Consider the following 12,861-nt stretch of genomic DNA (forward strand, 5'->3'; position numbering starts at 1 on the left):
TTTGGATTGACTCAATTTTGTCTGATTCTTCACGGGAGATGCCAGGGTGCCAAACTGGACAAGCATATTCAAGATGCGGACGGACAAAAGACGTGTACAACCTTAAGGAGTGAGAAGGGGGACGCTATATTTATTTAGGAGCTTAAGGAGGACGATAGACGCATTAGATTTATGGATGATATCTTTAACGTGGATATCCCACTTTAAATTTGAAGAAATTGTGACTCCAAGTAATTTAACCGAGGATGCATAAATTTCAGGAGGGATAGGATTAAGAAAACAGGGCGAGGATTTGAGGAAACAAATCGGCATTATCATGGACTTAGAGGGGTTTACGGTCATATCTAGGTCCAAAGCCTCACTTCCAATTTCATTGAGAATACTCATAGGGTCACTTAGTAAATTTCTGAAGCAACTTTCAACAATCGTTAGGTCATCAACAAATTTCCAACGGTCTGGAACTTCCTTCGCAAGGCTGTTAACCATGACTGAAAAAAGGAGGGGGCCTAGGAGAGTTCCTTGGGGTATGCCATTGTAGATAGGGAGAGGATTTGAGTAATGGTTCTGGTATTTAACCACCTGTGATCTATTTGTTAAAAAGGAGGCAACCAATTTTACCAGTAAGGGTTCGATATTGAACTCGCTTTCTAGTTTCTCAATTAAAATATTGTGGTTAACAAGGTCAAAGGCTTTCTGAAGGTCAATAGAAATTAAGTTTAGCCAGGAATTAGGTTTTTCGAGGATTTTCCCGATGTGGTCAATAAGAGAAACGAGGTAGTGGGAAGTAGAAGTTGATTTTAGGTTTCCAAATTGTTTCAGGTCAGTAAGAGGTAGGATTTTTTCCTTTAGCAAATCTGCAAGGAATCCTTCATACAATTTTGAAAAAATAGGAGTAAGCGAAATAGGTCGAACGCCATCAAAGCCAGGCTTTCCGTTTTTCTTTTTCAAAGGGGTAATAAAACCCTGTTTCCAAATTGTTGGAATTTGCCCAGACTTAGTAATTTCGTTAAACAGGACAGACAAGGGCTTAGACAGGAAATCACCGAAGGCTCTAATAAGAGGAAATGGGATATCCAAAGGACAAACACTTGTCTTTCTTAGTTTATCAATTCTTCTTTCAATCTCAGACGGGGAAACAGTCGGGAAAAGAGGGGATGGGGCTCCTGTTGATAATTGGATTGGCAATGCTGGAAGGCTCTGGACAATGGAAGCGAGAAATTTATTTAGACTATTTGCAGTAACATCAGGGGGCTCTGGTAAGTTGAAATTAAGCTGGTCAAGACTCCTGCCAAATAGCTTTTTAACCTCGGAATACCAGTTTTTTGGCTTATTAGTGAACAATTCTTCGATCTTATTTTTGTAGTATGATCGTGCCAATTTACGAATTTCTCTTTTAATTGATTTTCTTAATATATTGGCTTGATCGAGTTTACCATTCTTAAACAGCTTCAATTTGGTTCTAATTAGTGTTTTTATTGTTTGATTAGTAAAGGGTTTGTCACTTGAGCACCTTTTAAACCTTTTTTCTGGGAAACAAATTTGATATTTATCAATTAGCTTTTTATGAAACGTGGCTGTTTTCTCATCAAGGTTTTGTAAGCTATAAATGTCGGACCAATCTTCAGTGCTCAGCCACATACCAAAAGAAAGAAGACCAGAATTTTGAAGGGGGCGGTAAGTGCTATAAGTCTTTGAGAAAGTATGCTTAAAAGTTGAGGAGGGGGACAAAAGAATGGAAAGATGATAACTCCCACCTAATGGGGGCAAAGTTGAGGGAGGGGTGTAAAAATTATACATATTAGTTAAAATAACATCAAGAGAGGTATTTCCCCGAGTCGTCGGTGTTTTAACAATTTGCTTTACTTTAAGTGAAGCACACAAGGAATCCATTTTAAGGTCATTGGCATCGCCAACTAAAAAAAGGCCAGCATTGGGGTACTTAGAAATAACAAAATCAGCACTTGCCTGTAATTGCTGGATAAAATTACGTTTTGACTCGATATTTTGATTTGGGGAGTAATAGAAAACAGCTATTACAATAATACTAAATGGACGAGGGAGTACTTTTGGTCTAACACTTAGCCAGAGGATTTCATCATACTCGGATAAGTTAGGGACTAGAATAACCTTTGGGTAAAGGTGACTCTTAGTAAAAAACAGAACTCCGCCACCTTTTTTCCCGAGTGGGTGGTCTGAAGGACGGAGTTTAATAAACTCTGAATAATTTGTCAGGTGTAGGGACCCTGGGTCATGGGATTGAACTTCAGTAACAGCTATAATATCTATCAAATGTGATTCTGAAACCACCTCGAGTTCAGTAAGCTTTTCAAAATTAAGACTTTCAGCATTAGTAACTAAAAGCTTAGGAAAAACAAACCGATTGGGGAATCGCGACAGGGAAACTTGATGGGTTTGAGAATTTCCTGGGGGGTAGGGTTTTAATTTAATTTTATTATGCTTTGGAGAAGAAAGGTAAGAGAAGGATTTGCTTTGGGGATTTGGATGTGGGGGGACGGGCAAGGATATGGACGAAGCACGAGGACTTATTATATGACAATTATTGGACGGAAAAAGTCTCAGACCTGAGTCACGTTTACAGGGTAGGCACGAAGGATAAAACGAATGGGCTGGGGTTTCGTAAGGTGCTGGGAAAGGGGGGCTGGGTGGGAATAGTGATTCATGTCCGTCAAGAAATTGCTGGTTTGCGGCGGAGTAGGGAGGGTATGGGGCAGCATACTGTAAGGGGGAAGGAAATATGACTTCTGTATACGGAGAGGGAGAGGAGATAACAAGGGGTAAGGAGGGGGAGTATGTAATCGGGAAGGGTTTATTAATTGTTGATCTGAGAATGCAGGGGGATAAGAATGAAAGTCGACAGGAACCTGACCAAGGGGAGGAGGGGGTCGTGAGTGCCTTCGACGCTGCCCTAAAAAAGGTTGGGTTTTAAACCTACCCCCCGCGTCTGATGATACATGAGCAAAATTACACGACTTAAAATGCTTAGTAGATTTAGCAGGATTAAGGTGGCTTCTGGGCAGCCCAGTTTTGTGGAGCCTACTACGACCTTTAATTGGCGATTCAATATGAGCTTTTGTACAGCCAAAGCACCTTCCACTTGAAAACTTTTTACAAATATCAACATGGGGGTATTTACACAGATTATTTGTACAACGGCTAAAAACAAAAAATTTACAAATGTGTAAATATTTACAATTATTAGAATACATCTACTATCTAAGAAGTTAAAACACACATTAGGTTTCTTACGCGTAAAATCATTAAGCTCATTTTTTTGAATATTTGATTGCATTGTGTAAGGATTTCCGCTTGTCAGTTCAACTGCATTGTCACTTTTCAAAGATGTGTCGTTAACACTGGATTTCAACAATAAGTTATCTTCGGTTGAAGCGAGGTCAGTATGATTAGGTTGCGTAACCTTTTTAATCCCTTGAGAAAATTCTGACGAAGGAAGTTCACCAGCCCTTGCTTGATGAACCGAAGAATTTTGGTAATGAATATTTGCGGAAGTATCAGCTAAATGAGGAATTCTGGGCTGTGTAGGGGAATTTAAAGTATGTAAAGCTTCAACAATTGCGAGCTGAAAACCGACTTTTAACAATTTGATTTCTTTGTCCTTGAAGAGATTACTATTCTGGCGCTCGTAAAGATCAGACAAGCTATCATAAAGAAATTCGAGATTAATAATCCGTTTCTTGAGATTGACGATTTCTGCATCTTTTTTTAGGCAATCTTCACAGGTATGGGGCTCAAACACACTAGCCTTTTTTGCATTGCACGTGACTTCATCTTTACTGGAGCAAGAAATTTGTGGGGTAATTTGGGGTTGATGGTAGGTGGTAATTTTTGCAGAATCAATCGATCCAGGGGAACTATTTTTATCATTATTCGAAACAAGAGGTACGGATGGGGAATTAACAATACCAATTGGAATGATCACTTCCAGTTGATTATCCTTGGAATTAGTTGAATTTTCTTCAATAGAAATAAGGTGAGGCTTTTTAACCTCGGGTGGTTGGATCACTTCAGGTTGGTTATCGTTGGTAATAATCTCGTCATTTACGACCATTGTTGATCGGCACTGTACGCATAACCATTTAGGGTTTTTTAGGCGACTACTTTTTGTGATGCCAGCACAAGCTGGGTGCAACCATGCATTGCACTTAGAACACTGGAATGACCCAGTTCCACATTTTCTGTAGCAATCATTACAAGGATGGGACATTCTAGGCTAAGGAACAAAAACGAGACACAGACCTTGAATTGGAAACTATATCTTCAACTGAAACCTGGTTGCCTAAGCCAGGATTAGCACTGTTACTTGCTAGAGAAAAGTTCAACAAGGCTGATCTCGCGTCTTCACTTAAAAATCACAGGTGTCATTTGTTAAAAAAAATACGTCTTGACAGGCCAACCGAACTAAGACTTTCAATTTTCAATCCAATGAGCCCTCTCTGAAGTTTATAGGAGTATCCCTTCTATAAGAACCATGTATGCCCCCAGGGCATAACTTGCAACGCCTGCCCCCGGGTCCTTGGGGGTTTTTGTTGATATCGGAGTTTTGTTATATGATCTTTGAACTATTTTTTTTACAAAATGGCTATCTCGAAATTTTTATCGGATGCGTTTGGGATAAAAGAGCGTGAGGGGGTGGAGGTAGTTGCCCTCCGATCACTTCTGACTCTTTTACTGACGTTGCCTTTGCTATAGGCAACGTCTAGCGTTGCCTATGATTTTTTTTTAATTATTATTATTCTATATTTATTTTTAATATCTCTTTTTTTTTATTGTTCTGTGTTTGTGTTTATTTCAGTGATGATTTGATTCGTTGTATAATTCAGTAATTATGTACTGGTTGCGTTTTTATGGCACTTGGTACCTACCAAGTGACATATAGCGATCGCAAATTCTGTCGGTCTGTCTGTTCCGGTTTTGCTACTTTAGGCACTTCCAGGCAACAAAGGACGATGAAATTTGGAAATTTGGAAAAAATTGAAAGCGTATCAGAAACTAGACCAGATTAAATTATAAATTGTCATTTCCCCGATTTGACCATCTGGAGGGGGGGGGGTAAATCGGAAAAATTAGAAAAAATTAGGTATTCTTAACTTACGAAGGAGTGATTGGATCTTAATGAAATTTGATGTTTGGAAGGATATCGTGTTTAAGAGCTCTTTTTTTAAATCCCGACTGGATCCGGTGATATTGCGGGGGAGTGGGGGGTCTAAAATCTTGGAAAACACTTAGAGTGGAGGCATCGGGATTAAACTTGGTGGGAAAAATAATCACAAGCCCTAGATAAGTGATTGACATAACCGGAATGGATCCGCTCTCTTTGGGGGAATTTTGGGGGGAGGGCTAATTCTAAAAAAATGAAAAAATGAGGTATTTTTAACTTACGAAGTAGTGATCGGATCTTAATGAAATATGATGTTTGGAAGGACATTGTGTTTCAGCTTTTATTTTAAATTCCGACCGGATCCGGTGTCATTGGGGGGGGGGTCCTGAAATCTTTGAAAACGCTTAGAGTGGAGGGATTGGGATGAAACTTGGTGGGAAAAATAAGTACAAGTCCTAGATACTTGATTGACATAGGATCCGCTCTCTTTGGGGGAGGTTTTTTTTTGGGGGGGGGGGAGGTTAATTCTAAAAAAAAACTATAAAAAATGAGGTATTTTTAACTTACGAAGGAGTGATCGGATCTTAATGAAATTTCATCTTTGGAAGGACCTCGTAACTCAGAATTCTTATTTTATATTCTGACTGGATACAGTGTCATGGGGGAGGGGACCAAAAATCTTGGAAAACCCTTAAAGCGGAGAGATCAGGATGAAACTTGGTGGGAAGTCCAAGATATGTGACGGAAATAACCGGACCGGATCCGCTCTCTTTGATGGAATTGGGGAAGTGGGGGGGGGGGTGATTCAGAAAAAAATGAGGTATTTGTAACTTACAAACGGGTGATCAGATCTTAATGAAATTTGATCTTGATCTTTAGAATGATCTTGTGCTTTAGAATTCTCATTTTAAATCCCGACCAGATCTGGTGACATTGGGGGGATCTGGAGGGGGAAAACGGAAATCTAGAGTAGAGAGATTCGGATGAAACTTGTTGGGAAAAATAAGCACTAGCTATAGATATGTGATTGACATAATTGGAACGGATCCGTTCTCTTTAGGGAAGCTAGGGGTTGTTAATTTGGAAAAATTAGAAAAATTGAAGTATTTTAACTTAAGAACGGGTGATCGGATCTTAATGAAATTTTATATTTAGAAGGAACTCATGTCTCAGAGCTCTTATTTAAAATCCCGACCAGATCTGTTGACATTGGAGGGTGTTGGAAGGAGAAACCGGAAATCTTGGAAAAAGCTTTTAAATGTCTTAGATACCTGATTGAAGTAACCGAACTAAATCCGCTCTCTTTGGGGGAGTTAAGGGGTGGGGTTCAGTGCTTTGGCGAGTTTGGTGCTTCTGGACGTGCTAGGACGATTAAAATTGGTAGGCGTGTCAGGGAGCTGCACAAATTGACTTGATAAAGTTGTTTCTCCCGATTTGACCATCTGAGGAGCTGAATGGAGAGCAAAAATTAGAAAATTGACGTATTTTTAACTTACGAGTGGGTGATCGGATCTTAATGAATTTTGATATTTAGAAGGCCCCCGTGACTCAGAGCTCTTATTTTAAATCCCGACCGGCCTTAAGCTTCTGATTTTCCTTTTAAAGCAACCTATTGATTTTTAGAATTTTGCCAGAGCTCATACCATATGAGCTCTTGGCTCTTCTGATTTCGTCACAAGTGTCAAATGAGCTCTTAGATCTTTTTAAAACATATTTGTGCTTTGTTTGTTACCGGTTGTTAAGCCAGCATGAATTATATTTAATTAGGATGTCGTCCAATCCAAACACATAGATTGGTCCTTATGGGCTTTCGACTCTTGGATTTCTTGATCGGTTAGGGTTCGCTGGACTTCCTTCCATACTGACATGCTCTCATCCACTGGGCCTTTTCCTTTATTCCACATCTCTGAAAGGCCACAAAGGTTGAGTATATTTTTGACCTGATTTCGCCACAAAGGATGTCTACCGTCCTTCAAACTCTCCAAATAAGCTGACTTAAGAAGCCGAACTTCAGATAGCCTAATTGTTTTCTCCCAGAATTTTACCGTTCTAACTAATCTAACACTCCTCAAAGCGGAAAGCCTCAAATCTCCTTTCAATACCACTGAACTAAACGAATCCTTCAAGCCTAAAATTCCCTTTAAATATCTTAGATGAAATACTTCTTACTTAGTGGCTTTACCGAAACCCCAAACTTCAGACCGCCAATGTAGACTAGAAACTACTTTTGTCTGGAACACTTTTCGGAATCCTCATAGGAGCTAGCTGGCCTAAATTACCTCTCAAAAACATATTTGTTAATCAATTACCCCTTAAATCACAATCTTGTACATGCCTAAACATTCTCTTTAGCGCGCTAAAACTTAAAACCCAGATGAACAAATTCCTCTTTAACCTCTAACATCACTCCTCCAAAATCAAATCAACCTCAGAATCTACCTCCCCTTTGCTCCCAAATACTAAATCCCTAAATCCTTCTTTTCTAAATTTTATTTCATTACATCTAATTGCTTCTGAAGATTCTCTCCACCATTAGAGCTATATCATGCGTAAATAACGTACATGATAGTGTAAACCAATCCAAAGATAAATAAGGGAATCCATTACTTTTCATAAAACTCTAAATCATTAACAAACAAGGAGAAAAGCTTAGGAGATGAAGTACATCCTTGTTTCACACCCAAATGAGATGTAACCAGCCTAGAAAATTTTCTCATAAACTTCACAACAAACTTCATCCTCCGATACATATCAGCTAGGACCTCTAGAAAATAATACAGCAAGCCTGTTTTTAACAGACTTTAAAATTAACAACCTCCTATATGCTGAGTCAAAAGCACTTTTCAGGTCTAAAAGAGCCACAAATAGTCATAATTAGTTACAAATTTATAAATAGCTAAATAAATAGCTACAAATTTCCTTCTCAATATTTCCAAAGTAAAAATATAGTCAACGGTGATGAAGGTTGATCTGAATCCCGCTTGCACCGGACTGAGTATTTCCTCCTTATCAAACCAATCTCTAAGCCTAAATTTCAAAACATTGCAAAATAGTTTACTTACCACATTCCCCATAAAGATGTACCTTTCATGTAACTTTTTATTACCTTTCTTAAGGTAATAGATAAATATATCATAAATATATATATATTAAATATAAACATAATAAATATATACACAAACAATTATTGCTCGTTTAAAGAAAGTTGATAGATAATACGTATTTAAATATACAACAAGTCTTTTTTTTTAGCTAATGAAAATGGAGGAGGAAATGATGGCAATTAATGAGCAACGCAATGAACTTGACTTTCACACATTGACAGAATTCAGTCTTGCTGAACAGCCGTCCAGAAGTGAGATTAGTGTTGATGTTCAACTATCAAGAGCCTTTAGTTATTTCTTTCCAGAATTCAGTCTTGATGAACAGCCGTCCAGAAGTGAGATTAGTGTTGATGTTCAACTATCAAGAGCCTTTAGTTATTTCTTTCCAGAATTCAGTCTTGCTGAACAGCCGTCCAGAAGTGAGATTAGTGTTGATGTTCAACTATCAAGAGCCTTTAGTTATTTCTTTCCAGAATTCAGTCTTGATGAACAGCCGTCCAGAAGTGAGATTAGTGTTGATGTTCAACTATCAAGAGCCTTTAGTTATTTCTTTCCAGAATTCAGTCTTGCTGAACAGCCGTCCAGAAGTGAGATTAGTGTTGATGTTCAACTATCAAGAGCCTTTAGTTATTTCTTTCCAGAATTCAGTCTTGATGAACAGCCGTCCAGAAGTGAGATTAGTGTTGATGTTCAACTATCAAGAGCCTTTAGTTATTTCTTTCCAGAATTCAGTCTTGATGAACAGCCATCAAGAAGTGAGATTGGTGATGAAAATGGTGAAGTTTTACTCTCAAGAGCCTTTAGATATTAAAGAGAATTTTAGATATATTTTTAAACATGTTATGGCCACCCCATAGTTTAAGTTCTTCTTATCAATCGTACAGTCGTAATTGGCGACAAACAGTTTTGTTTTACATTGACCTAAATGATATATTTCAAGCTTGCTAAACAAAAACCATCAATATACGTAACTTATAAGTGATACATCGACTCTGTGTAGCAATAGTCACCACCATGAAAGCTTAAGAAACGATATATTGTGAATGCTAAAGTCTTAAAGCTCTTTAAAATACATCTCATCTAAATTCAACGCGTTTCAAGTGTTTGAGCAACCTTTCCTAAAGAATTAGTTTGAGGAATCTTTCCTAAAGAATTAGTTTGAGCAATCTTTCCTAAAGAATTAGTTTGAGCAATCTTTCCTAAAGAATTAGTTTGAGCAATCTTTCCTAAAGAATTAGTTTGAGCAATCTTTCCTAAAGAATTAGTTTGAGGAATCTTTCCTAAAGAATTAGTTTGAGGAATCTTTCATAAAGAATTAGTTTGAGCAATCTTTCCTAAAGAATTAGTTTGAGCAATCTTTCCTAAAGAATTAGTTTGAGCAATCTTTCCTAAAGAATTAGTTTGAGCAATCTTTCCTAAAGAATTAGTTTGAGCAATCTTTCCTAAAGAATTAGTTTGAGCAATCTTTCCTAAAGAATTAGTTTGAGCAATCTTTCCTAAAGAATTAGTTTGAGGAATCTTTCCTAAAGAATTAGTTTGAGGAATCTTTCCTAAAGAATTAGTTTGAGCAATCTTTCCTAAAGAATTAGTTTGAGCAATCTTTCCTAAAGAATTAGTTTGAGCAATCTTTCCTAAAGAATTAGTTTGAGCAATCTTTCCTAAAGAATTAGTTTGAGCAATCTTTCCTAAAGAATTAGTTTGAGCAATCTTTCCTAAAGAATTAGTTTGAGCAATCTTTCCTAAAGAATTAGTTTGAGCAATCTTTCCTAAAGAATTCTGATGAAAAGTAGAACTGTAGTGTAAAAAATGAGGTTGAGGAAGAGGCCGTCTCCCTCATATACCGTACGTAATAATTTTTGTTCATTTGAAGTTTTAAATGTGCATTTTAGTTTTAGCTGAATAAAAAGCTTTGTATATTTAATTTCGGAATATTTTTAGATTAAGCCAGGCAATCCTCTTCCCTACCTGCCCTTCTCCGTATAAATATCCCCTGGAAAGTTCCTCCAGAATTTTTCTTCTGCGTGGAAGAATCCCCCCACAGTATACTACCCCCCCCCCAAAAAAAAATAATTCTCATGTTTCCCAATAACAAATGCTATGTACGAACAATGGGCGAATTGTCATCCCAAAAGGCATAGTTATTGGACTTTCCAGCTATGCTGAATCATATAGATGTATCAGGATTATTCTCATATGTCTGTGGGAAAAATAAGGACGTGGAAGGGGGACTAGTCCTCCAACTAGGCAACTAGAGATACGCAACAGAGGGATTTTCATTAAGGCCAATTGACCTATTTTGAGAACGTTCACCCTTTTTTTTGTAAATCAGGCAAATTTTCTCAGGGTCGTGATTTGATGGGTGCATTAAAATTGATGACGATAGTATATTTAGAATCGGCATAAAAAGCCAATTCTTTTGTATTTCTATTGCTATCGCAGCTCTGTTCTTTAAGAGTTTTGGAAACAATTGGAACAATTGGACTAACTTTCACTCGTAAAAGTTTCAACTTAATTCTATTAACCGGTCACTGTATATTTGGTTGAAATATCAAGAATTTTGACAGGTAATAAATATCACAGGCAAAACTTGGCATTTATGTTGATATGACAAAAACTTTGTTGATATGAAAAAAAGCATTTATATGAGGAATAATTGCTAGCAGTAATGAAAAGTTTAGTAATTTAATTATGAATTATTATAAGGACCGTGAAAAGACCTGAAACATCCAAGCTCAAAGTACTTCTACCGCTTCACATTCATATATATATATATATATATATATATATATATATATATATATATATATATATATATATATATATATATATATATATATATATATATATATATATATATATATATATATATATATATTCTATTTTCACTTTGTAATAAAATATTTTTAAACTGTTATATATTTTTTTCATTTTAAGTACAAATTGAAAGCTAGTTTTGTCTTAGAATCTTGGAGTGATATCTCAATGATACTTACTTGGCGTAGGTTAGGCGAATAAACTCTTATGGGGAATGCATTTACAAACCCAAACTGGAGTTTTGATCTTTTGAAGACAAACATTTTTAATTTTCAGATCCTTATTGGATTACCAATAAGTTGAATAGTAAATAGGCTGGATTTCAATAAGGCATCTGAATCAAACAGTTTGTGGTTACGAACTGTATGTAAGGAATAACCCGGCTCAATATCAATCGAAACTCTAAAAAAGGGAATTTTGATACCAGTAGATGCATCAAAAGAATTCAATTTTTCTGCTAAGTTTCATCACGTACCCATCAAAATTTATGAGCCTGAGAATATTTTGCTAATTTTCGAAAAAAGAAAGAAACACCCCCTTAAAAGTCATAGATTCTTAATGAAAATAACACCACCAGATTTAGCGTATTAGAGAACCATATTGTAGAGGTTTCTACCTCCTATCTGCAAAAATGTGGAATTTTGTATTTTTGCCAGAAGAAAGATGACGGACGTGTGTTTTTTTTTTTTTCCAGGAGTGATCGTATCGACATGGTGGAACTAGAATATCGCGAGAGGGCTCATTTGAACGGCAATTAAAAGTTGTAGTCCCTCTTTAAGTGACAATATATATATATATATATATATATATATATATATATATATATCTATATATATAAAAATAAGTTGTCTGTCTGTGTGTCTGTCTGTCTGTCAGGTGACGTCATGTTTCTGTGTCGACTGACGTCATGAAGTTAGTTGTCGTCATTTTTGCTATGACGGTGACGTCATTAATGGTATTTAAGACATTTGTTCACGGAAAAATGTTTAATTGTAAAATGACTGAAGAACCTACAATGGCAACAGCCGAGGAAGCTGCTCAAAGAGTTTATGCCAAAAAACTTGCTGCTGATAGAGAAAGTAAGAAAAGAAAGCGTTCCGAGGAATCACAAGAACAGCAAGAAAACAGGCTTGCGGCTAAAGAACGCAAAACCGCGCAGTTAGATGAAAATCCACCTGGACAGCGAGAGTCAAAACATATCAAAACTGAAAATGATAGCGATGATGATTGGGTTTGGGATTTTGACTTGGATAAGGTCATCAATGCCTACCAGATTTAAGTTAAAAAAAAACAAAGGTTCGTCGATATGTACTTCATAGTGACGCTGAAAAATAAAGAAGAAAAAGAAAAAAGGTAAAAAACTAAAAAAAAACTAAAAAGAAAAAACACTCAAAGAGAAATTACAGACCGGGACACAAATGACGACCGAGACAGAGGGAATATAAGTGACGACCGGGAACCTCAAAAAGAAATTACAGACTGGGACACCCGGACACAAATCACGACCGGGACACAGGGAATATAAATGACAACCGGGACACAACTACAACGGGGACGCCGGGGGCACAGGCGGGATATATAAATGACGACCGGGACACAGGGATTGTTCGAATAGAAATTACAGACCGGGACACAAATGACGACCGGGACACCGAGACACAGGGAATATAAATGACGACCGGGACACTCAAAGAGAAATTACAAACTGGGACACCGGGACACAAATGACGACCGGGACACAGGGAATATAAATGACGACCGGGACACAGGGACACATCATTAGAATAATGAGGTATAGATCTGAAT

At 37.1% G+C, this 12,861-nt stretch overlaps 1 protein-coding gene across 2 annotated transcripts in view; it reads left to right on the plus strand.

Moving 5' to 3' along the window:
• The window catches only part of LOC136025929 (uncharacterized), a 44,219-nt gene extending 35,152 nt beyond the window's left edge, over positions 1-9,067 (plus strand). For both annotated transcript variants that reach the window (XM_065702010.1, XM_065702011.1), the window contains one exon: positions 8,390-9,067. In XM_065702010.1, coding sequence (XP_065558082.1) covers positions 8,390-8,424 — 35 coding nt within the window. In that variant the 3' untranslated portion in view covers positions 8,425-9,067. The remainder of the gene's footprint in view (positions 1-8,389) is intronic.
• Positions 9,068-12,861: the final 3,794 nt, after the last annotated feature.

The sequence above is a fragment of the Artemia franciscana genome, chromosome 4, assembly GCF_032884065.1.
Source record: "Artemia franciscana chromosome 4, ASM3288406v1, whole genome shotgun sequence".
In the NCBI taxonomy this organism is placed as follows: domain Eukaryota; kingdom Metazoa; phylum Arthropoda; class Branchiopoda; order Anostraca; family Artemiidae; genus Artemia; species Artemia franciscana.